We start from the raw sequence: 26,726 nt of genomic DNA, 5'->3' as shown, positions 1-26,726 counted from the left end.
ACTCCATAAACATGAAGCACAGGGGCTGCCAAGGAATCTACTTCTCCACCAACAACATTCCAGAACTTCCGGTCCTGTGGAATAGATGTGTGGAGTCTACTGCTGTCAATCCTGCAGGGATAATCTAGAGGGAGAAACTTGTAAATCCATGTGAATGGGACAGAGACCACACCCATCCCTTTGGTGGGACTGAGTGTCAGAGTGAGTGAAGAACCTGGCCTGACATTTCCAAGACCTGGATTCAAATCCAGCTCAGAGCAGATGGGTGAAACCCCTCCTCTTTCTTGCATTTATATAGCGCTTTTAATGTAATAAAACATCCCAAGATGCTTCACAGGAGCTTTCTAAAACAAAAGTAGACACTGAGCCACATAAAGGACAGATGATCAAAAGCTCAGTCAAAGAGGTTGGTTTTAAGAAGCATCTTAAGGGAGGAAAGAGAGGTGGAGAGGCGTAGGGAGGGAATTCCAAAGCCGAGGGCCAAGGCACAGCCATCAATGATGGTGCAATTAAAATCGGGGATGGTCAAGAGGCTGGAATTAGAGGATCATAGTTATCTTGGAGGGTTGTGGGGCTGGCGGAGATTACAGAGATAGGGAGGGGGAAGGCTATGGAGGAATTTGAAAACAAGCATGAGAATTTTAAAATGGAGATGTTGCTCAACTCGTGTCAATCAATGAGCATGGGAGAAACGTGAATGGGACTTGGTGCGAGTAAGGACACAGACAGCAGATTTTGGATGACCTCAAGTTTACTGAGGGTAGAATGTGAGAGACCAGACAGGAGTGCTTTGGAATACTCAAGTCTTGAGATAACAAAGGCATGAATGAGGTTTTCAACAGCAGATGAACTGAGGCAGTGCATTTGGAGCAGTATTAGTAAGTCCCAAATGCCGTTTGGGTCCACAGCATAAATACAATTGTTAAACTTGAACTGAATTAGCAATCACGCTCTGCAAGGCTACCAGCTGGTTATTGGGGCCATATGGGAAAACATCACAGGGAGGATGATGGGTTAGAGGTGTCCTGCAGTGCAGGAATTTTATTCGAGCTGGATCGCGATAGTTTAACTCTGTGTCTCGCAGGGTTCTATGTGACGTGTCCTGGGAATGATATTCAGGCCAGTGTACTAGTTTTATCTTGCAACAAGCTTGTGTCTTTATTGTGTATTATCCAGGGTTCTGTATCTAACCCATGTGCCAGTATCTAACTCGAGGTCATGTAGCTGACCCATGGTCCTGTATCTAACCCATGATCCTGCATCTAATTCATGGTCCTGTATCTTATCCACAGTCCCGTATCTAATTCACAGTCCAGTACCTCACCCATTGTCCAGTATCTAATTCGAGGTCATGTACCTGACCCACTGTCCTGTATCTTACCCATGATCCTGTATCTAATTCACGGTCCTGTATCTGACCCATAGTGCCGTATCTAACCCAGGCCCTGTATCTGACCCATAGTGCCATATCTAACCCAGGCCCTGTATCTGACCCACAGTGCTGTATCTAACCCTGGCCCTGCATCTGACCCATAGTGCTGTATCTAACCCAGGCCCTGTATCTGTCCCATAGTGCTGTATCTAACCCAGGCCCTGTATCTGTCCCATAGTGCTGTATCGAACCCAGGCCCTGTATCTGTCCCATAGTGCTGTAACGAACCCAGGCCCTGTATCTGACCCATAGTGCTGTATCTAACCCAGGCCCTGTATCTGTCCCATAGTGCTGTATCTAACCCAGGCCCTGTATCTGTCCCATAGTGCTGTATCGAACCCAGGCCCTGTATCTGTCCCATAGTGCCATATCTAACCCTGGCCCTGCATCTGACCCATAGTGCTGTATCTGATCCAGGCCCTGTATCTGTCCCATAGTGCTGTATCTGATCCAGGCCCTGTATCTTACCCATAGTGCTGTATCTGATCCAGGCCCTGTATCTTACCCATAGTGCTGTATCTGATCCAGGCCCTGTATTTTACCCATAGTGCTGTATCTAACCCTGGCCCTGTATCTGACCCATAGTGCTGTATCTAACCCAGGCCCTGTATCTGACCCACAGTGCTGTATCTAACCCTGGCCCTGCATCTGACCCATAGTGCTGTATCTAACCCAGGCCCTGTATCTGACCCACAGTGCTGTATCTAACCCTGGCCCTGCATCTGACCCATAGTGCTGTATCTAACCCAGGCCCTGTATCTGACCCATAGTGCTGTATCTAACCCAGGCCCTGTATCTGACCCACAGTGCTGTATCTAACCCAGGCCCTGTATCTGTCCCATAGTGCTGTATCTAATCCAGGCCCTGTATTTTACCCATCGTGCTGTATCTAACCCAGGCCCTGTATCTGACCCACAGTGCTGTATCTAACCCAGGCCCTGTATCTGTCCCATAGTGCTGTATCTAATCCAGGCCCTGTATCTGACCCATAGTGCTGTATCTAACCCAGGCCCTGTATCTGACCCACAGTGCTGTATCTAACCCAGGCCCTGTATCTGTCCCATAGTGCTGTATCTAATCCAGGCCCTGTATCTGACCCATAGTGCTGTATCTAACCCAGGCCCTGTATCTGACCCACAGTGCTGTATCTAACCCAGGCCCTGTATCTGTCCCATAGTGCTGTATCTAATCCAGGCCCTGTATTTTACCCATAGTGCTGTATCTAACCCTGGCCCTGCATCTGACCCATAGTGCTGTATCTAACCCTGGCCCTGCATCTGACCCATAGTGCTGTATCTAACCCAGGCCCTGTATCTGACCCACAGTGCTGTATCTAATCCAGGCCCTGTATCTGACCCACAGTGCTGTATCTAACCCTGGCCCTGCATCTGACCCATAGTGCTGTTTCTAACCCAGACCCTGTATCTTACCCATAGTGCTGTATCTAACCCAGGCCCTGTACCTGACCCTTAGTGCTGTATCTAACCCAGGCCCTGTACCTGACCCATAGTGCTGTTTCTAACCCAGACCCTGTATCTTACCCATAGTGCTCTCTTGATGGTCCAGAAACAGCAAGTGACAAAATCGAAGCAGTACTCCAGAAACAATATGACCTCAGGGTCTAGAAACCAGAAGTAACTCCATCAGAGAACCCAAAATCTGAAGTGGCTGAAGCCCCAGAAAATCAGAAGTGGCATCATCCAATTCCAAAACAGGAAGTGATGACATCCAAATCCCTAATATCAGGATTAATTTAACAGTTTTAGGGATTTGTCCCAACAATAAAATGCTGGAAACACGGGTTCAGTGAATGTGGTTTGAAATGTGTGTAAATGTGTCAGTGAGTCAGTGACCTGGTGAAATGACACAGTCCCGACCTCGTAGTTTAACTGAACTCGTATCCTGCTCTTCGGCGGAATCCGTGGTAGGTCAGTGGGTCGGAAATTGTGCTTGGCTGTGAGAGAATTTTCATCCAAATTACCATCAAAATTCACACACCAGGATCTACAGCTGTTCCCAAGTAAAGAGTCTATCCCCTCCCTCTCCATGCTCCCACAAACAATCCCGAAACCCCAGCATTTCCCATCAGTCTCTACATCCCAGGAATGGGACCCTGAGGACAAGCTCTGGGAGCAGAGGACTTGAGGATAGTCTTTAAACCTCTCTGGGTGAGGTGGGTAGGGCTGTTCCTGCTTAGTCCTTGTTACTGATCTCAGATCATCAGACAGATCCAAGTTCCAGTTTGCTGTCTTTGGATCCAGGCTCAATGACCTTTTCCCTAGAGAGGAGAGGAGAGATTGGTTAGACAGGGTTACTCCACTCAAATCAATGATTGACAGCTTCAGGGTAGGGGTGTCAGTTGCCACACTTACAAGAAGTGTGATGATGAAAAATTATGGACTAAAACTGAAGAGTTATAAAAATTTACTTTGCCTTTTTAAGAAAATGGACAATGCTGCAAAATATGGCTACATGTGTATTTTGCCATGCTGTCTGTTTAGAACAAAGAATACCTTCAAAGATAAGAGGCGTCAATTGCACCCATCCTAAACACATCCTGAAACATTACTGAATTGAATGGGTTCTACTGAAACAAAGAAGGTGTGAAGTGAAAACATCATAACTAGATTATTCTCATCATTGGCCATTGTGTGACAACCATGGGGGAGAGACAAAAGCATCTCCTACCAGAAGATGGTGTGACAAACCTTTTACCTTGAAAAGGCAGCCCGCGAAGAGGGAGGGAGACACTGAGAAAGAAGCATCACCAAACAGCTTGTCCAGCTAGCTGGGAGAAAATCCAGCAAGCCATAAGGGAGGTGCCCAACTGTAAAATGTTACATTTTTCACTTACGCAGCAGTTAAATTGGAAGTGATCCTCAGTCTTCAAACTGAACTTTCAACCAAGAGGGAAATGTACAAACACCTCAGGCCTGCAACCAACAAGAACTTAACTTCTGAGAGAATTCAACAGGTTTACCATGACTCCTGAAACCCTACCTCAACTGAAAACTGCTTACCCCTTTTCCTCTTTATCTGTCTCTTTGTGTGCGTGTGTGTGTATACATGTGTGTCTGTGCGTGTGTGTGTTCGTGTGTGTCTGTGTCTGTGTGCGCATGTGTGATTGAGTGGATGTGGTTTCGACAATTTCAGGATAAGGCATATTGGTCAATAAATATTAGATTTTCTGTTTTAAATCTACAAGAAAACCTGTTGCTCTCTGTTTATTTGACAAATAAAACACCAAGGGATTAAACCCTAATAACAAAAATCACTTGCTACAGTCATGTGGGAAGTTGAACAGTGGGAACCACCCAAAACCCTCACCACGTGGCTGTAACACAGTATTTTGGAGACACTGTCAGATCCATACTACCTTTTAGAGTATTTTTTACATGTTAAATAAATGCCCTGCCATCTGAATTCCTATTGAAAATAGCAAAAGCAAAACACGACTGAGGCTCGAAACCTGAAATAAAATTTTAAAAAACTGGAAATACTCAGCAGGTCAGACAGCATCTGTGGAGAGAGAAACAGAGCCAACATTGGCCAGGAGAGGCTCTCAGTGGGTGGGAGGGCTGTTTTGAGGTTGGGAAACCCAGAAGAACGGGTTGCTGCAGTGTATCTCGTAGATGGTACATTCTGCTGCCACTGTGTGTTGGTGCTGAAGGGAGTGAATGTTTAAAGAGGTAGATGGGGAGCTGATCGAGTGGCTGCGTTGTCCTATATGGTGTCGAGTTTCTTGATTGTTGTTGGAACCGCACCCATCTACAAGTGGAGGATATTCCATCACATTCCTGACTTGTGCTGTTTGCTTTTACCCATCTCTGCACTGTTTCGCCCCAGATTACAGCACGGAGCTTTGTGGAACCTGAAGCACCAGAGTTAGAAGGACAATGAGAATAGGACAGCAAATACTCTAAAACACTTGTTTTGTTGGTTTTGGATGTCAATCAATCTATGGGAGCAGAGCGGCAGCTGGCGGACCTGCGAGGAAGCTGATCCGGAGTGGCATCTGAAAATAAAGAGCGGGGCTCGAGGCCCTCTTTCACTTACCTGGGAGCAGAGCGGCAGCTGGCGGACCTGCGAGGAAGCTGATCCGGAGCAGCATCAGGAAATAAAGAGCGGGGCTCGAGGCCCTCTTTCACATCTCCCCACTTCCTGATGTCAGGTCCCTTGTTCAAGGACTAAGTACCTTTGAAGGAGGGGCTCCCCCACCACCACCTGGTAGCTAGGATCAGCCCGCGTGGTTTTTCATGCCATGCTTCCCATGCAGCGACAGGGCTGCCCGCCACACAGGTAATTGCGACTGCAGTGGGAAGAGGCCCTTAGTTAGGCGTTAATTACCCAGTTAAGGGCCTCAATTGGCAGCAGTCCGGGAAGGCCATTCACAGGATTAAATTTTGTCAGAGACGGGATGGTGGCAGGAACTGCACCACCCGCCCCCCCACCCACCGCTGTCACCATCCCACCCGATTTTATGCTCTCACCACCTCCAAATCTGCCACGGGGGAAAAGCATAAAATTCCACCCTGTGTGTGTGAGTGTGTGTGACTGTGTTGTCAGTGTGTGCCATTAGAGTCATAATGGCACAGAAGGAGGCCATTCGGCCCATCGAGCCCATGCTGGCCCTGTAAGTTTATTTCCCTCAAGTGCCCATTCAATTTCCTTTTGAAATAATTCATTGTCTCCGCTTCCACATACATTGTAAACCTGTCCTTGTATTCCTTGTAGTCCTTCTTAGTCTGCTCCTATCTAATATGGTACTACTTCCTTCTCTAGTATTATCCAATACCCCACTTTGTGCAGCTTATTCTACTTTTCTACTTCTATATACTGATACCCATCCCCATGATAATTTAGTTTAAACCCTCCCCAGTGAACCACCCCAGGGGGACACTGGTCCCAGTCCTGTTATGGTACAATCTGTCCTTTTAAATAGGTGCCTCCTGCCTCAGAACTGGTTCCAATATCCCAAGAATCTGAAGCCCTCTCTCCTGCACCAGGCCTCAAGCCACACATTGATCCTCCCTATCTTCCTATTTCTACTCTAACTAGCACATGGCAGCAGAATAATCCAGAGATTACTACCATCCAGGTCCTACTTTTTAATTTTCTACCTAGCCCCTGAAAATCTGACTGCAGGACCTCCATACCTGCGCTCTCTATGTCGTTGGTACCAACAGTACCACAACCTCTGGCTCATTCCCTTCCCCCTGCAGAATATTCTGCACCCTCTCTTTGAAGTCTTTTACCCTGACAGCAGGGTGACAACACATCATGATGATGGTTACAGAAAGGCGTGTCTGCTCCCTAACTATGGAATCTCCTCCAAAGACTGGATTTCTACTCTTTACTGTTCCCTCCTGTGCAGCCCTTGCCCATTGTTACAATGGTCTGCCTTGAACTCCTTCAAGGTTTGTCACTCCCACCAGTCTCCAATGCTGAGTATGGTTTGAGAATGGCACACGCCCTAAGACTCCTGCACTTCCTGCCTCTTCCTACTTTTCTGGATGGCCATCCATCTGAACTCTTACTGCCTGTGGAGTGAACATACGATCCAGGAAACTCTCAACCTCCGTGATGCTCTGCAGTGACTCCAGCTGTCTCTCAAGCTCGGAAATCCTGAGCTTGAGCTCAGCTCTGTGTCTGTGTGTGTGCATTTGTCTGTATCTGTGTCTGTGTTTGTGTGTGTTTATCTTTGTTTGTGTATATGTTTGTATGTGTGCCTGTATGTGTATGTTTCTGTGTGTCTGTTTGTGTAGCTGTGTATGTGTCCACATGTGTGTCTGTGCATCTGTATGGCAGGATTTCTTTTTTATTCATTCATGGGATGTGGGTGACGCTGGCCAGGCCAGCATTTATTGCCTATCCCTAATTGCCCTTGAGAAGGTGGTGGTGAGCTGCCTTCTTGAACCGCTGCAGTCCATGTGGGGTAGGTATACCCACAGTGCTGTTAGGAAGGGAGTTCCAGCATTTTGACCCAGCGACAGTGAAGAAACGGTGATATAGTTCCAAGTCAGGGTGGTGTGTGACTTGGACGGGAACTTGCAAGTGGTGATGTTCTCATGCATCTGCTGCCCTTGTCCTTCAAGGAGGTAGAGGTCGCGGGTTTAGAAGGTGCTGCAGTGCATCTAGTAGATGGTACACACTGCTGCCACTGTGCGCCGGTGGTGGAGGGAATGAATGCTTGTAGATGGGGTGCCAATCAAGCGGGCTGCTTTGTCCTGGATGGTGTTGAGCTTCTTGAGTGTTGTTGGAACTGCACCCATCTAGGAAAGTGAAGAGTATTCCATCGCACTTCTGACTTGTGCCATGTCGATGGTGGACAGGCTTTGGGGAGTCAGAAAGTGAGTTACTCACCACAGGATTCCTAGCCTCTGACCTGCTCTTGTAGCCACGGTATTTATATGGCTACTCCAGTTCAGTTTCTGGTCAATGGTAGCCCCTAGGATGTTGATAGGATGCGTGTGTCTCTGCAGCAGGGTGTCTCTGTGGCAGGGTACGTGAGTCTGTGTGCCAGCATGTGTGTGCCTCTGTCACTGTGCCTTTGTAACTTATGAACTATTTTGGATACTCCCAGCTGACAACTGACCCGACCTGCTCTCAGTCCCTTATATTGAAGAAAAGCTGCATGTTCTTACTGATGATTCCCAATATGTCTGAGTGATACTTTTCCCATCCATTCAGCCTCTTCTGGATAAGTTTGGATATATTGGACAGGTTCAGGGTGAGTGCTGGAACATCTGGGTCTGTCACTCTCTGAGTCTCAGTCACTCTGTAATGAAAGAGGAGAGAATGTTTTTATCAATGGGGACATTTCAGATCAGAAACCCAAAGGGGAACGAGTGATCAGTGCAACAACCTGCACCCCTTCTAATGCTCGTACTGATACCCTGCAGCAACCCATCCTGAAAATGGCAGAATCCCGGGATTTACAGTCTCCCTGTATTCACACTGATTTCCACGGACAGTGGGATCCTGGTTTGCTGCCACTTCAGCTCAGTTTGTGATTTTCAAAGCTGTCTATGTTCAGTCCAGTTTCTCTGCACTGGAGCCTCATCTTTCCATTATTAATAATGATTATTATCCCGAGGGTCTCCAGTCTGTGCTTCCTCCTCTCTGCAGGAACACACTCACTACAATAATGTGAAGTGAGGAGGGAAGGAACAGCCTCCCAGGGATTCGGGATCAGTGGGATTCGCTCACAGAGTGTCCAGTGACACTGACATTCCTGGGAAATCTCAGCGCCCAGTCATTTCTCTGTTAGTGGATAGAACAAGCCAATCACACAGCACTTACTGAGACAATGGAATAAAGCTCTCACTGACACACATGGAGCTTTTAGGAAGCCTCGGTTAGATACAGCTCACTGCAGCTTTCTCTCTCTCTCACTTCCTGTCTAACAGCTTCCTGAGAAACTCTACACACCAATGGAACAGCCCATGTCACTGCCATTTCCCACAGGCTGCCTGAGTCAATAACCCCTCAAACCACAGTTAAACATCACTCAATATTCCCACCATTTCAAAGCACCTTATCTGGGAAGGTTTCCAAGCCGTGATTCTACTTTCACTCTTCTCCCAGATACAGGTGAAGGTTCCCTATCAGCAGCAGGTTCTGTATGACTGAGAGGAACTTACCTGGAAAGGACCTGCTTCCAGTTCTGTGAATAAAGAGAGGAGATCAAATCAGTAAACGAACAAACCAACACCCAATGGAAGCAAACAGTGAATTTAGGATTGAGAGTAAAGAGTTCAGTGTGTAACAGTAGGTGGGGCCAGTCACAGGAATAGGGAATAATCCCACATTTCGCTGCACTCCATCCTGGGGAAGTACCAACACTCCGAGGACAGGACTGAGGGGGCAGCACCAACACTCCGAGGGCAGGACTGAGGGGGCAGCACCAACACTCCGAGGGCAGGGCTGAGGGGGCAGCACCAACACTCCAAGGGCAGCGCTGAGGAGGCAGCTCCAATGCTCGGCCCCACCAACAATCTTCAAATAATTCAGCCTCACTGAAACATCCCATTCCCCAGCCATGGCCCTGTTTATATTGAAGATGTACCTGAATAAAGGAGACAGGGTCCCTCTGTACCAGACTCTGGGTTTCTCCATCTATTAATGTCATCTGTTCCATCCTCTTGTTTAATGCTTCAGAACAGTTTCTAATCTGTGAGAGAGTTCGGAGACCCTCCTCATCGATCAGTTTCAGTGTGTATTCTTCATCTTCTTCCAGCTGTCTCCTCCATTCAGAGAAGCTCTTCGATAACTTTCCTTTCAGCTCATTGATTCGTGTCTGAAACCCAAACCAACTCTCATTACAAACGGCTCTTCCACACAGCTGTTACCCTGAGCACACGGCACTTTCCAGGGATGGGAGTTTGTTTAGATCACTACTCCATCACCCATTAAAGATAGCCAAGCAGTGGAGGGTGTCGACTGGGAGAGAAAACACACTTTAACCAGTGTTGCCTTGAGCCTTGAGTTTAAAAGAAAGAGCTCTGTATTTAGACTGTGTATGGCACTGCCACCTGGTCCATCCACACCTGGAGTGATGGCTCCAGTTTTGGTGCCCACACCTGGTGAAGGAGATGGAGATTCTGGAGAGGACGGTGGCCAGAATAACACGTAGTCTGATGGATTTTAGTTCACAGGATCGGCTCGAGGCGGTCGGGGGATTTAGAGAAAGGCAGACCGAGAGGGACAGGATTGAGGTGTTAAAATGATGGAGGGATTATTGGACTCACTCATTGGGTGAGGTACTTGAGATGGATCAGGATGGTAGGACTAGAGGGCCTGTGTATAAAATCCATAGACACACAGTTAGGTTAGACTCCTTTCACACTGTCAGGTTTTTGTATATTTTATTAATGGCGTAATGACATAAATAAACACTTCCTTGAACTAGCCGTGCTTGGTGTTTATTTTTTCTGCTAGTGCCACCCGAACATATTACAGAACATGGCAATTAGGATGTGATGGAAGTCTGTAAATATCGGCAGCAAACAGCAGCAGGGACTGCAGTGAACAGGTTCAACAAGCTGCTGCTGAACTACCTGCTCGGATGCTGGAGATTCTGGCTGGATTGTGCACAGCCTGAGCCTCAAACTGTCTCCTCAGTTGAGTGGGATGCTGCAAGGTCCTGGTGTGTATTGGATTAAAGTGCACATTTGGGTAAGAGAATATTTTTAACACCAACTCGACTGGTTTTGGTAACACTTTTAAGGACAGCCTCATTAAACTGTTTATGGGTGACTGTGAATTTGGAAACAGGACAATATGACTGTGTGCACAGGATACATCGGAAGATAGGAACATATGAGAGGACTCAGGAACCATTCACTTCGTATATTCAGAGAATGGAGATGTTTTTCAGAGCTAATAATATTTTCGAGCTTGAAGGTGATGGTGAAGAAAGCAGTCTTGCTGATGGAAATGAGTCTGGAAGTGTATGGCATCCTAACAAACCTTCTTGCTTCCAAAAAGGCAAAGAGATTTGCCATTCAAAGTAATCATCACCAAGTTGGAGGAACATTTCAAGCCTCTAAGCCACTAGAGATGGCGGAAACCTACAAATTTGGAACGAGAAATCAGAAAAATGGTGAAACAGTTGCCGGGTACATTGTGACACTGAAGGGTTTATCCCTACATTGCAACTTTGGCCCATTCTTAGACTGTGCATTATCAAACAGATTTGTGTGTGGACTGGTGGACGAAAGAATCCAATCGAAGTTACTAAATATACAAAATCTTACATTTGAGCTCGCATGTAAGGTTGCTCTTTCTACCGAGATGGCATCGAAGAATGCTCGTGAATGATGTCCCGTGTCAAGGGTGAGTACAGCTTCTGGCCACTGACAGAAAGCTTCCCCCAAGCCTTAAGTGGAGAGACTGAGTCAGAAGAGTGGTGGTGATAGTGGTTTAGCATCTTGTTAGCACTCTAAGGGTAACCACACAGCATAAGCATGTTAGTACAGAAAAGCCAAATGCTTCCATTACCAAAACATAGGCCATATTACAACTGCTTGCTGAGTAAAGCCCAGAGCAGGAAAGGGGACTTATTCCAGTGGGAATGGAAAACAGAGCTATCACAAGAGTGGAGTTCACAATCTGAAAGTGAATCCAGAGTGTCTAAGCTAAGAGGAGCTGGGGCTGTACAGCATTTATACCACTAGCAACCAATCAAATGACAGAGACTCTTGTACATAGGAGTTGGTACCTCAACATGTGCATTGATACAGCTGCAGATTGCTCCATTATGAGTAGAGACACGTATGAGAGCTAATTCAGTGATGCATCTCTCACTGACAGCACAGTTCAGTTGAAAACCTACTCTGGTGAGGTATTAGAAAAGTGTGGACAAATGGAATGCAATGTCCAATGTAAGGGCAAATCCCTCAAGTTAGCCATTGTTGTAGTGAGATATGTCGAAAAACTAATGTTAATGGGCAACGACAGGCTTCATAAGCTGGAGTTAGACTGGAAGCATGTTTTCCAAGTTGAGATGACCAAGAAGCTTGATCAGAAATTGAACAGTTACAGCAACATTGTTGAGGATAGGAATGAAGGTATAATCAGTGTGAAAGCACATTTCCAAATTAAGCCTGATACAACACCAGTAGATTGCAAGGCTGGGCTGGTTCTTTATGCTCTCCAACCCCAGGTTGAAGAGGAAATAAAGAAGCTGGAGAGGAATGGTGTGCTAGTGAAAACTAATCACAGTGACTGGGCAACCCCAATTGTGGTAGTACCCAAGTCAGACAAAACAGTGAGACTAAGTGGAGATTACAAAGTCACATTTAACCAGGCAGTGGATGATGAGCAGTATCCAATAGCAACCTCTCAAGATTTGTATGCGGAGTTAACGGGATCTAGGCTATTCACGAAGTTGGATTTGTCCCATGCTTCTGTACAGCTCAATGTGGATTGAGGGAGTCAGCAGTATCTCACGATAAACACATACATGGAGTTATACTCCTACATGAAGCTGCCCTATGGTGTGAAGTCTTCTCTAAAAATCTTCCAAGCTGCAATGGATAAGATTTTGCAAGGACTGCCGCTGTGCTTGTGTAATCAGGATGATGTGTTGATCGTGACTGCAACAGAGGAAGAGAATCTTCAAGTGTTGGATGAAGTGCTAAAAAGGCTCATTGATCACAATGTGAAGTTGAAAAAGAGAAAGTGTGCTTTTGTGCATTCTGAGATAGTGCATGTAAGATTATTAGGTTGCTAAAAGTTACTAACAAACATACGAATTGTCAAAATCTAGCTATTATAAACTAACTTTTAGCCTTATTCGAATCCTTCTTTGTAGTATAGTAAAGTGGAAAACTTAGGAAATAAGGTACAAATAGAAAGATGTCAAGGCAGAGAGATTCTGTCTTATGTCAAGTTTTAATATGCTTACTTGCAGTAAAAATGTCAGTCCTTGAGAGCCGGCAGTGACAGCCGCAGCATAGGTTTGTCTCATAGTGAAATGAGGCATCCTCGGGAAAGTACAAGCATTGAGATAAGGTGGTTAACACAAAGACTTTTTCTATGTATTCATAGCGGAAGTTAAAAGGTTGGCAACCATCACAAAACAATCCTTTTTGGCTAAGAAAGACATCCTTTAATAGCAGACTGCTCACTGATTGGTATGAAGGGAGGGTTAACTGGAAGGCTGCCAGAATAAGTTAGCTTGTGACTTTGCTACTAAGCAGCAGAGAAATTGAACATCAACAAGAGAACCTACGGGAGAGATAAAGAGAGCCAAAGACTTGAAGACCACAAGCTGCAAGAGAGAGAGAGTCATACTCTCTGCTGTCCAGTCTATATTATGGGTTAGACTGTTAATGACTGCTTGAGTTTGTTACTAATAGTTTAACTGAGAACTTAACAAACTTGTCCTTACCTTTATCTCAATAAAGTCAATTCACAACAAGCTGTTTACTGCTAAGTCTTTTCCCACTTTAGAGGGGGGTATAAAACACCCTTATCTTAGTCACAGAGATACAGCACTGAAACAGGCCCTTCGGCCCACCGAGTCCGTGCCAGCCAACAACCACCCATTTATACCAATCCTGCATTAATCCCATATTCCCTACCACGTCCCCACCATTTTCCTACCTACACTAGAGGCAATTTACAATGGCCAATTTACCTATTAACCTGCAAGTCTTTGGCTGTGGGAGGAAACCGGAGCACCTGGCGGAAACCCACACGGTCACAGGGAGAACTTGCAAACTCCGCACAGGCAGTACCCAAAATTGAACCGGGGTCGCTGGAGCTGGGAGGTTGCGGTGCTAACCACTGCGCCACTGTGCTGCCCTTTCTTACAGTACATTGGCTTAAAAATCAATAAAAAAGGAGTACAGCTAGTGAAAGAGAAGATGGAGGCAACAACGTCCCAAAGTCAAAAGATGCGTCTGAGCTGAAATCTTTTCTATGCTAGGTTCAATACTACTCGTGATTTCTGCCTGAGCTTACAATGGTGTTAACTCCACTTTGTGAGTTGTTGAAGAAAGATGTGAAATGGGAAAGGGCTAAAGGACAACAAGATGCTTATGATGCATGTAAGAGAAAGATACATCCTCGCAGTGGCCCTTGGCCAGAAACTTAACTGATCAGCCCTAGAAATACTGTGTTGTCATGATACTGTTGTTGTTTTTTCAGGAACTATGTGGTGTTTCTTTAAGAAGGCAAAGGATCAGTACTGCTTTCCGACAGCAAGATCAGAAGTTACCAAGGAAAGTTCATCTTGGTTGTCTTGGACATAGCCATTCAGAGACTGAGGATAGAACATACAATGTTGCGATTGTCTTTTGAACTGGCTTTTGTTGAGACAGACTGTTCTAACAAACTCAGACACAACTGGGCCAGCATGAACTGAAGAAGAGAACTCTGAATTCAAACTGAAGGAAGTAAGTTTAGAGTATTTGTTACCTCTCAAAATTCTAAAAGTTAAGCCAGATTGATTCTATTGAAAGCAGTTGCAAGTTGTTTATCTGCAATGGTCATCAGTGGAAGGAAGAGCAGTTTGAAGCTTTGGATTTTGGACTGGATTTTCTTACCTCATTGGACCACAGAAGACGGCGAGTGGACTTTGCATCAGAGGACTGATTATCAGAAAGCATAAATCTGAACAGACTTGTTATTGATATTGTTATTACTATTTTTAAATTTTGTTTTAACTGAGTAGCATTTAAAATTTTTATTTTTCTAATTAAACAGTTGTCCTGTAGACCCCCACCTGCCAAGAATGAGGAATATGAATTACATCATATGAACATTAATTTTAAACTGTTGCTGGAGTGAAGAAATGACTTGTTATCGAGATCACCAGACCTTTGACTGGAAAACATTTGCATACTAAGATACGGTGCTTGTGGAGACAAAGAACTATTCCCTGGTCCAATTAACCCAAATGGATTTTGATCACCAGACACTGAGGGTGTAAGGAAGCTCGCATTCCAGGGTCAGCTAAAATGATAGAATACACAAAGACAGGACTGGGTAAGCCAGCTGGTCACATGACTAACCAGCTGGTCCAGGCTGTTGAACTAGAGACAGGACAGTTTGAATTGAGACTGCAGAGAGGTTGTAACTGAAGCTGGAACAAGGAAGCCTCTCTCCTGGCTGTCTCTCTCTCACATTCTCCCAAGTCACTGGACCCACAGAAGACACGTAAACCTCACAAGAGAAACAAGTTGAAGTGTGCACTGGGCTCCAATGAAAAACAAGGCTTACCAGCAACCAAAGACTCCACATTGAACTTAAAGGACTGTAACTATAATCCAGATACTGCCTCAAACTTTTCCCCTTTATTCTTTTCTACTTTTTCTGTCTCTATCTGCATGCGTATTTATCGTGTATGCATACTAGCCTGGTCGTGTCGCATATTTGTAGTCGATAACCGAATTAAAGTTTAAGATTAATAAACTTCTACTTTTCTTTTTTAAATCTAAGAAAACCTGTCTAATTGATGTCTTTGCCTTACAATTGGAAAACGGTGAACAAGGATTCTCTGAGGGGGAGCTAAAAACATGATGTTTCTTAAACCCTATTACGTTTAGACCAGGCAAAGGCTGAGAGGGAACCCCTTGACCCCTATAACAGCTGATCGTAACATAGTTAATTGGTGATCTAAAGATACCTGGTTTGGTTTGCCTCATTCAGGGGTTAATAGATGGTTCAATTCGGCTATGACTTTCTTTAATTTGTTATAACATTAAAGTGATTTGTTATGCGATTGGTAGAGTGACAGGACTGAATTGATAGTCCGTTGCTCCCACCACAATCAGAACCATATATTTTGACTGGGGGCTTTGTCTCGAGTGGTCTTGAATTTGGCTGCAAGAGCAGGTCAGAGGCTGAGAATTCTATGGCGAGTAACTCACCTCCTGTCTCCCCAAAGCCATCTACAAGACACAAGTCAGGAATTTGAAGGAATACCCTTCACTTATTTGCATGAGTGCAGCTCCATCAGCAAAGAAGTTTGACACCATCCAGGATAATCTGATCAGCACCCCATCCACCACCTTAAAAATTCACTCCCTGTGCCACTGACGCACAGTGACAGCAGCATGTACCATATACAAGATGCACTGCGGGAACTCACCAAGCCTCCTTTGACAGCACCTTCCAAACTCGCGACCTCTACCACCTAGACGTGCAAGGACAGCACTTGCCTGGGAACACCACCACCTGCAAGCTCCCCTCCAAGCCACATACAATCCTGACTTGGAACTATATTGCCGCTCCTTCACTGGCGCTGGGTCAAAAACCTGGAACTCCCTTCCTAACAGCACTGTGGGTGCCATACATGACATGGACTGCAGCGGTTCAGGAAGGTGGCTCACCACTACTTTCTCAAGGCCAATTAGGGGTGAGCAACAAATGCTGACCTCGCCAGCAACACTCACACCCTGTGAAAGAATGAAATAAAGCTTGACCAGTGATGTATTCCTCATTCATTAGGACACAAATCACGACCTGAAGCTATCATGTGACACTTCAAACTCTGGAGTTGGAGCAATGATCAGTCATGTCATGGATGATGGTCAAGAGAAGCTCATAGCGTTTGCGTCACATGCTCTGACCAATAATGAATGGAACTACGTGCAGATAGAAAATGAAGCGCTTGGAATCATATTTGGAATCAAAATGTATCATCTGTTTTTATTGGGTGCAAACTTTATGCTAGTTCCCAATCATAAACCCCAAGTAGTTATTCTGGGGTCAAAGTCTGCAATACCAACAATAACAGCATCAAGGATGCAGCGATGGGCTGTACTTCTCTCACCGTACGACTACAAAATCGGATATCACAGTTTGAAAGAGAACGCTATCGCTGATGCACTGTCGTGTTTGCCGCATGAGGGCTCAGAAGTAGACTGTGAAGGTGCAATCTTCACAATAGGGCTAGTAGATTTCAAATCACTGCAACTTAAACTGCAACTGAAACTCAGAAAGAGTCGATAAACAGACATTGAAAGGATGGACAGAATTTGACCAGTGTCCAGATGAGGAACTGAAACTGTTCCACAATCACTGCAATGAGTTGTCATGTGAACAGGGCTGCAGTAAGTGGGGTTATAGGGTGGTGCTACCGAGTTCTTTGAGAGATAGGATTCTGGCAGTACTTCATACTGAACACACAGGAATAGTCAGTATGAAATTTATAGTTAGAACTATTGTTTATTGGCTTGGTCTAGACTGTGATCTAGAATCATTGGTTCGCAAATGTAGTATCTGCCAAAACTGTAGAAATAAGCCACCTAAAACTCCTTTGTAATCATTGTCAAGGTTGAGTCAACCATTTCAAAGAGGTCATTTAGACTTTTGTGAGAATGAAAGTGACAGATTCTTAGTACTTATGAATAACTATTCAAAGTGGATCGAAGTCAAACACATGGATCAAAACACCATTGCTGAATGGACAAATAGACGAGTTATGGTCTATTTTTGCTTATCATTGTTTACCAGTGGATTTTGTCACAGATAATAATCCGCAATTTTGTTCTGCTCCATTTCAGAATTTCAAGAAAAGCAAAATGGTATCAAACATACCCTGACTCCTCTTTATCATCCAGCAATAAATGGAGCAGCTGAAAGATCCATTTAGATAGTGAAAGAAGCATTCATGAAACAGGTGATACTTAGATGTTCAAATTTCAGTATGTAACAGTGATTGGCTAATTTTCTGCTGAGCTATCGAACAACCCCACACTTCACCACAGGCTATACACCTGCTGAGCTTTTGATGAAAAGAAGTTTATGGACATGTTTAAGTCTGGTCCCACCTAACTTGACTGCTAAAGTCGAACACAAACAATTCAGTCAAAAATGTAAGTATGACAAAAACAAAAGAGAACATGTTCGTGTTATCATTCCCCCTCACAAGACACACAAGTGGGATGTAGCAAATGTAGTAGAAATGTGTGGGACTGAAAGATACTTGATTGAAATTGATGAAAAGGTGAGAAATGTCCATGTCAATCACATGATCCCAAGAAGGAATGAACAAAAACATGAGCATGCTTGACCATGAGCTCATATGAGAGTTTGAACCAGTTCAGACTTCTGAGAAAGAAACAAGATCTTCTCTAAATACTGAATCTAAACCACGCAGTTCAAAACCTGACTCTACACCAAAACCTGTAAGGAGATCAGAAAGTCTTCACAAACCAATTATTAAGCTTGATTTGTAAATATTGTTCATTGTTAAGAAACAATAAGAAAAATACCTTTCTTTTGAAGGGGGAAGCAGTGGAAAGTATTTGTATATTATGTTAATAATGTGATGACGTAATGATATCAATAAACACTTCCTTCAACTGGGTATGCTTGGTGTTCATATCCTGTGATGTAATATAGGTATAATAGGCTTAATTAAGTAGAATTTGGAAATAGTTGGTGTATCATGCCTTTTAGAGTTAAAGATTGAATAAATGGTTAGCTTTTTGAACTCACTGAGATTCCCCTTTAAGAAGGTAGAGTTAGAAAATTTCAAGGTCCCCATTAGGAACCAGAAACAAGTTGGGAAATCCATTTGTGTCTCTGTTGTCAGGGGCTTGGAAGATAAACACACACATTGAAATATCCTGTCAGTAAGAGGCAGCAATAAACTTAATTGGTTTGTGCAGACAGGCCGGCTCCGGAGGTCACTTTGGAAAGGGCAATTAACAATAAATGGAATGGAACAGGGACAAGAAAAGATAAGTAAACACAATTATAAACATTTTGACCAGATAAATGCTCACAACTTTAACAGCAAAGGAAGTTCAGTAAAACATTAATTGGAAATGGTAATTAAAGATATGGATTTTAAACACACACAGGAAGGTCACATCGAAATGTTAGAAGTCAGATGACACTTCAGAAACAGTAAAAACATGAGAAGTTTTGAAGCAATGATTAGAAGTGTTGAATTCCTCAATCAATGCTTCTCAACTATGGGGAATTTAAGGTAAAAAGTTTACTTTAAATTTTGCTGAATGTTCTGGATATTCTAAGATATTTTGCTGTAACATTAGCAAGGTTAAACTTTTGGATTGTATGTTAAAAAATAAGATTATGTGTTACATAATTTAGTAAAATGTGATATTGTGATATACTTATCCACTTAGAAATGTATTTGTATCTTAAATTCTTTAATACATCTATGAAAGTTAATAAATCATCTCATGTAGCATTCTGTATACAACTACAAAGAACCTCCTCTCTGTGTCTCTTTAAATGGAGAGATACGTATTGAAGAGAGTTCCCAAACCCTTATAATATCTGTGATATTTATGACTTAGCCATAATTATTAAAGTAGGCTATCTGAAAGATGGTAATATTCTCTGTTGGATTTCTTTCTTTGAGTGAAAGCGGGTACAATTCTTTGGACCCAAATATGAGTCTATGAAAATTTGTCTGGTTTGAACTTGATTAAAGGAGATTCATAGGGATGTACTCCTGATTTGGTTTAGTCATAAGGGGTTAAAGTCATAAATCACTTCAATTCTCTGCTAGTGCCACCTGAATAATATTACAAACATATGGTGGGTATGGAGTCACTCATACCCTTTAAAATTGAGCTGGAGAGGAATTTCCTTGAGTTAGTCCTGAATTGGCTGCAGGTGTTTATTCTCTCTTCTGTTTGTCTTTCCCAGGTGAGTACATGGTTCAGGATGGATCAGTGGTGTGTGTGATTGAACCCTGTCTGCATGGGGCAGGCTCACTGGGGCTAATGGGCTTTTCTTCCTCTTCCTTTCTATGTTCATATGATACAGGCTTCAGGACATGTCTTCACCTGCCAGCCTCTGGCTATGTCTGTTTCAGTAAATCCGGTGTCTAAATCATGTAATAATATTCGCTGGGAGGTACAGGTAGAGTTAAGCAGCTCCTCCTCACATCAAACACACAGAATCTCAGTGTAATCAGTGACTCGGCCCCAACAGAACCAGCCTGGTTTGGAAGGCCTGCTTCTGATTGCTCATTGACTCAGTGGGGAGAAAAAGCCATTCAAAATCCCGTTCCACTTTTCCCTACCTTTATTTCAGCTTCTGATCTCCCCAAGTCTCGCTGTTTGCTGGAACAATTCTGCTGGACTCCCCGAAGCTTCTCGACTTCTCTCTCCAATTCTTCCTGTAAAGGCAGTTGGAAAGTGTTTAAAAGGGTTTCAAATCGAAATGTAAAAGGAGAATGATTCTGTTCCAGGAGTGAGCTCACTGGGTGTGGATAGAATATAGTTTGCAGGAATCTCAGTGTCTGGGTCCTGAGCAGAAATATTCCCTTCAGTTTTTCTCAGTAAAGAGGTGCTCCCTGTCCTGTATAAACTGAGTAACCACACACACACTGGCTTCTTTTCACAGTGACACACATGTGCTGCATTTTTAAACTGATAGTTCCAGAAGTGAAGACGGGACCAGAGCAGATCAGAAACCCATTGGAATCTAAAGCAGGCTTTGCCATGGATCTTTAACTGATCATCCTGCTTCTTGATTTCCTGTCAAGTTAAAGAGAGGCAGCGTAATGAGGACACACATCTGTCAATGAAGTGCTCTCCATTGAATGGGACTCCTGCAGGGGTCAGAATGGCTGCAGGAAAATTTGTTTTGTGCTGTCAGGAGGAAGTGCTGTCATGTAAGGAGAATGTGGGAATGATCCCCCCACCACCACCCTCTCCCCCACCTCCCGGTTCTTGAATGTTTTCCTGGAGGTCATTCAGACTAGAAGGGAAGTGCTGTTTCTAGAAGAAGGAAGGAGGAGGCCAGACAGCAGCATGGCTGGAGGTCGCCAAGGCTGCGAGCGGCAGGAATCTGCTGCCTTGTACCTGGATACAGTGCTGATAGAAGTTTAATGACATCATTATGCCAGGCAAGGTGATCAACATACCAATATCAGGTGGCAATTAATAGTCTGTGAATTGCCCAGCCTTCTCCTGCACTCCTCTGACCAACCTTACAGCTCCACTCATACCTCTATCACCAGGGACATCCACAAATCTCCATCTGATGGATTTCCATCCATCTCCAACACGAACACTCACCCTCTCCAAGTGCCATCTCACACCTATCTCTCACAGTTTCACTCCACAAGTATTCTCCTTTCATTCTCTCCACATATTCCACTTCTCACACTCACAACTCTCTGCTTTCTCTCATTGCAGGGGAAGAGATCTCACAATGTTATATTATATCAGAGATTTCACAACTCCAGGGAGGGGCTGAGAATCAGGGGTGGCCCTCCAACCATTGCCACCCTGACCGCTGTGGAGGAAGAGATTGGCAGGGTGATACAAACACTGGCCATAGGCGATGGAAAGATGGGGGAGGGGACAGTCTCACTGCCAATTTGCTCATTTTAGTCACTCTATTGTAATTGTTTTCACAACTAACTGAAATGTCAAGATCTGCACAATGTAGACGTTGAATCTTTTCCACATGTCTTTTCTAATTAATGTCTTTCATCTCCCACACGTTCTTCTGGGGTGAGGGAGTAGGTGGAGCACAAAGTGGCTCAAAGTCAGCGTGCACTCTGAGAGAGCACCCTCCACTGACAGAAACGCACACCTCGGTGGAGATAGGAATAGAGATAGGTAGGATGTCACATAATGAGGTGTACAGGATGTTTGGATCAGGTAAATGTGTGCATGCTTGCCATCTGCAATGGTCTGCCCAGTCAGTCTGCCTCTTTAAACAGGATGGAGGAAAAACTCACTGTGGTCACTAAACACCTCATTGAAATACAGCAAAGTGCTCTCCAGCTTTGTGTGAGCTGAAAAGTGCAGTGAGCTATGAGAGAGAGCGCAATGTTGTTTCATTGGTGGAATTGTAAATGAGGCAAGTTTTTTATATCCATTGTCTCTCTCCTGTCTTGCCCTCTCCATTGCTGCAATCTGATTCTGCAATGGACAAAAGGCTTCAACAGAATGTCCACCCAGAGTGGAGTGTGTGTGAACCATGTGATTGTGATGAATCACTGTGGGAATGCTTTGTGATGGGGTTGGGGGGTTGTGGGATTGGTGGGTAGGGTCAATGGGCTTGGGGTTTTATAAATTTAGGCTTGTAGTTCTCTGAACTATGCCTCAAAGAGGTCGTCATGGCCTTCTTCGAGAGCCAGATGTGCAGCTGCAGCCACCCTCACCTCATCATACTTCCTCCTCCTGCAGCTCCATTCATCTCTGAAAGGCCAAGCAGACCACAATCATTCTTGATAGTATGTACTGAAGGGGGCCCTCAGATCTGTCCTGGCACATGAATCGCAACTGCAGCAGCCCACTGGCTTGTTCAATGATTGCTCTTGTGGTGATGTGGTTCCTATTGTAGCTCTCCTCAGTATCACCAGCAGGGCTCCTGACAGGAGTCAGTCATCAGGCAGGTCCTCAGAGAGTAGCTCTTGTTTCCAAGGAGTTTTTCCTTGGAGGTTCAAACACCTGTGGTTCACTTAACTGCTGCAGGAATTAGAAGTCATAGCCACTTCCAGGATATCTTGCACATGCCTGCATGATAAACTTACAATGGTCACAAACCATCTGTACATTGAGGGAGTGGAATATCTTCCGATCTCTTGATGAACGCTCCAGGATTATCTGAGGGCGCCTTGATTGCCACATGTGTACAGTCAATAATTCCCTGAACCTGTGGAAACCCAGCCACTGCAGCAAAGGCAAGAGCTGTCTGTGTCTGACTGTCCTCATCAGGGTCGAAGTTCACATATTGGGTGGCCTTCGCAAGTATGGCATCTGTGAATTGGGATACGGACTTGTGGGTTTTAGATGATGAGATCCTGCAGATGCCCCCAGCAGATACCTGGAAGGAACCGGGGGGAGTGAAGAAATTCAGGATTGTGCTCACACTGACAGACACTAGCAGCGCATGTTCACTTAGCCCTCTAGAAGGAGGTCTTATTTCAAGAAGCTTCAGATGTCAACAAAAGCCTGAGCTTCCTGAGACATTGTTGCTTGTTCCTGCCGAGGAAGCAAATTCTCTGTGGATTGTGTTTTGGGGATATCGTCTCCTTCGAAGTGGAGCTTTGGTCCTTCCCCTCTGTCCTGTGGAGCAGCGTGTAGCTGTGGCGAAGGCTGCTGATGGAGCTGTTGTTGCAACTCCTGGTGTTTCTGGTGTTGGTGTTGCTGCTTCTCCTGCTCCTCTTCAGAGGGTCAAAATAATGGCTGCATAAGGTGTTCCCATGCTGCAGTGAAGGCTGAGAGCAGGTACATTTAGACCAAGGTTAACAAGGTGCAATGTAAGTGAAATGACTTCAACAAACTTGTTGTTGTCCTGTAAATCAACGAAATCTTGCTCTCAAGACAAGTGCTGAGAGTACAAGTGTCATGCAGGCCCCCACCTGCCAAGAATGAGGCACATTAATTTCACCACATGGACATGAAATTTCAAATTGTTGCTGGGAAAAAGAGAAGGCCTATTACAAGGACTGCCAGACTGGCTGGAAAGACATTTTTGCATATTGACAGACGGTACTTGAAAAGACAAAGGGGATATTCCCTGTTCCAATTTAAACCACAATGAACCTTTGATCACCAGCTATTGTGTGGAGAGGAGACATTCCAAGGTCAAGACAATCCACAAGGGCCAGGACTGATTAGGCCAGCTGGTCACATGACTAACTGGCTGTTGCAGGTTCTTTTTGAACTCACCACAGGGAATTTGAACTCAGAAATCTGTTTGCTCCTGGACTGAAAAGAGCTCTCGTGGCTGGCTCACCACAGCCTCTCCTGTCTGCTCCCATCTTTCTCACGGAACTGAAAGCCCCAGGAGAGAATAGTCTCCGACAGTGAACAAGGTTTAAGAAGAATACTGGGCCCCAACGAAAAGCAAGATCAACCTACAATCAAGGACTCTACAGGGAGCTCGAATCACAGTAACAAAAAACCCACCTCAGAGATTGTCTCAAACTGTTCCACTTTATCTTTTCTTCTGCTCTTTTCTGTCTCTATTTGCATGTACGTATCACCTATGCATGCTAGCATGAGGTGTGGTGAGTATCCATAGGCGTCAAAGTTAAACTACAAACTCTAATTCGGTTAAAAAAATTTCACCATTCTTCTTTAAACTGAAGAAAGCCTGTTTGTGCTCATTTCTTTGCCTGATAATTGGAAAGTGGTGAACAAGGATTCACCAAGGGGGAACTCAAAACACAGTGTGTTTAAAATCAAACTCTGTTACAGTAAGACCAGGTGAAGGCCGAGAGGGAACCTGAGACACCTTCCTCATCTGGTCGTAACAACAAGCCTTACCCATAGGCATGACTGCAGCTATTCAGTTTCACTATTTAAAGGCTATCTAGCTCAGCAGCTTTAATGCTCAATGACCTCCCACTGTGTTCTCACCTGGTGAGATTCAAACAGCTTGGGAAACCCGCCGCTGGATATTAAAGCTAGAATGGTAGATTAACTTGTCAGGTAGTTGCTACGGAATGTATTTGAAAGTCTGACCCAACAGCTTCAAGAAGGTTTCCTGCTCCTTCTGAACGTAGCTCTGTTAAATGCGAGAGTGAGTGGGAATATTCGGGTTCCCGACACACCAGCATTTTCTGGGGTTTTAACCCTCCCATCCCTGCTTGGCAGATAAAATTCCCCCCAACCCTGTGCTGCATTTACACACAGACCCAGCTCCTCCATTTCCAGGAATCAGCCGAGGGGAAAGGGAGACAGACTCAGACACACAGCATTTCTCAAACAACAATTCCCTCTTATTGTGAGGAACAGTTTTCCACTCAGTCCCCGAGTCTCCCCCCGTGGGTGTTCCTCACTCCCCCACTGGTGATTGTCCTCTCCCTGCTGCTCAGAGGGCAGAATCCCCCAATGTTACACAGGGTACAACATGCTCTGCTCTACAGCTCGATGCCACAGAGTGCCAATTCTTACAGGTGCCCACAGTGAATTACTGAGACATACAGTGCCCTCCCCAGGAGGGGCTGAGAGTGGGTGAGGGGCAGTCACCCTGGGCCACTCTCACAGCCTCCCTGTGCCCACCCTGTTCTCTCAGACAGGCTGTAAGAGAAAGGGGAGGGAGCAAATCAGACTGACAAAAAAAAAGCAATCAGCTGTAAAGCCAGACCTAGGGCAGCAAGAAAACACTGGGCTAAATCAGCACTGTCTGTAATCAGTTCCAATTAATGTTGGTCATTAACAGGAAAACTCTCCCTCACTGTATTTAATATCAGGAACTGTGTCACTCACCTTAATTACAGCTTCTGCCTGACCCAGGCTCAGCAGTGTGTGGGATTTATGTTTCCCTGTTATTATACATGAAATACACACACACTCTGCATCATCCTTACAGTATACTTCAAGCACTTTCTTATGGTCAAGGCACTTTGTGCCTGTAAGGTCAAGCAGTGGTTCCATTAGGGTATGTCCGCTCAAGGTCTTGTTTAGCAGATGTGGTTTTAAATGATGAGAGCAGAATGATGTTTCACATTTCAGACACGTTTTCACAGCTGGGTTTGGATTATCATCACAGTAATCACACACGACACGAGCTGAATCAGCAGGAGGCTGTGAACAGTTGTAATTTTCCACTGTATTACACAGAGTGAAGTTTCTCTCCAGACTGGGCCTGGGGTTAAATATCCGGCGACACTGAGGACACTCGAACCCTCCTGGGCCTTTTGTCTGGTCCCAAACTCCCTCAATACATTTCAAACAGAAACTGTGCTGACAGGGTAATGCTACAGGATCCTGGTACACGTGGAGACACACAGCACAGGTTAATTCATCCTCTAAAGCTCCGGGATCCATTGTTCCAGCACCTGAAGAGGTTTCACACAGCACCGGAGAGACTGAGGCACCAGAGCAGGAAGTGAAATTCTTATAAACGCTCAGTGCAGGGAGTGACAATGTTAGTTTCATTTTCATGAGCCACTTCGCTTAAGACTCAGACCTGCAGTAGCAGTTCAGAACCAAAATCAAAAAAAAAAGATTGTAATGTTACAATATGGAGCCAGAATACAGCAAGCAGGGCTCAGTAAACACAAACCCAAAAATAATCAGCTCAGACCAGACCCAAAATAGTTTAACAAACAAATTAAAACTGATATCAAGAGGAAAAATAACCAAGACAAACCCTGCAGACAGGAAAGTTAAGGAACCCTTTGGCAGAGAGGAAGGAGAAGGAGCTCTCTGGGAGAAATAGAAAAATATACAGAAAAAGTTAAAGGTTCATCAGAGGGGTAAAGAGAGATGTGAAAAAGCAAAGCAACAGAGGCTACAGGTCTCAGTAAACTCAACACCAAACATGTCTGATCAGTGCAGAGATGCAAAAACAGAGACAGAATAATGTTGGACCAAAAACACAAAACAGGAGAATACAGGAAGAGGAAGTTGCAAACAAACTGTACAGGGTTCTGGTCAGACCCACCTCGAGTAATGTGTCAAGTTCTGTTCTGAACCACCTCGAGAAATGTGTCCAGTTCCGGTCAGACCCACCTCGAGTACAGTGTCAAGTTCTGGTCAGACCCACCTCGAGTACTGTGTCCACTTCCGGTCAAAACCACCTCGAGTACTGAGTCCAGATCCGGTCAGAGCCACCTCGAGTACTGTGTCCAGTTCTGGTCAGACCCACCTCGAGTACTGTGTCCAGTTCCAGTCAAAACGACCTCGACTACTGTGTCCAGTTCTGCTCAGACCCACCTCGAGTACTGTGTCCAGTTCCAGTCAAAACCACCTCGAGTAATGAGTCCAGTTCCAGTCAGACCCACCTCGAGTACTGTGTCCAGTTCCAGTCAAAACCACCTCGAGTACTGAGTCCAGTTCCGGTCAGACCCACCTCGAGTACTGTGTCCAGTTCCAGTCAAAAC

At 44.8% G+C, this 26,726-nt stretch overlaps 1 protein-coding gene across 2 annotated transcripts; it reads right to left on the bottom strand.

The window, feature by feature from the left end:
* Positions 1-749: 749 nt before the first annotated feature.
* On the bottom strand, positions 750-25,698 carry LOC137375767 (E3 ubiquitin/ISG15 ligase TRIM25-like). 2 transcript variants are annotated; one of them, XM_068043169.1, is made up of 6 exons: positions 25,108-25,698; positions 19,953-20,048; positions 9,501-9,731; positions 9,076-9,098; positions 8,077-8,210; positions 750-3,710 (listed from the first exon to the last, which is right to left on the bottom strand). In XM_068043169.1, exons 1-6 carry the CDS (start codon positions 25,666-25,668, stop codon positions 3,181-3,183), a joined length of 1,575 nt encoding a protein of 524 aa, XP_067899270.1. In that variant the 5' UTR covers positions 25,669-25,698; the 3' UTR covers positions 750-3,180. The 2 variants fall into 2 exon arrangements, with proteins under 2 accessions (XP_067899270.1, XP_067899271.1); XM_068043170.1 differs by lacking the exon at positions 750-3,710 and adding an exon at positions 3,767-5,303.
* Positions 25,699-26,726: the final 1,028 nt, after the last annotated feature.

This window comes from Heterodontus francisci, chromosome 12, assembly GCF_036365525.1.
Source record: "Heterodontus francisci isolate sHetFra1 chromosome 12, sHetFra1.hap1, whole genome shotgun sequence".
Classification (NCBI taxonomy): domain Eukaryota; kingdom Metazoa; phylum Chordata; class Chondrichthyes; order Heterodontiformes; family Heterodontidae; genus Heterodontus; species Heterodontus francisci.
This window is presented reverse-complemented; position numbering and strand designations above follow the sequence as displayed.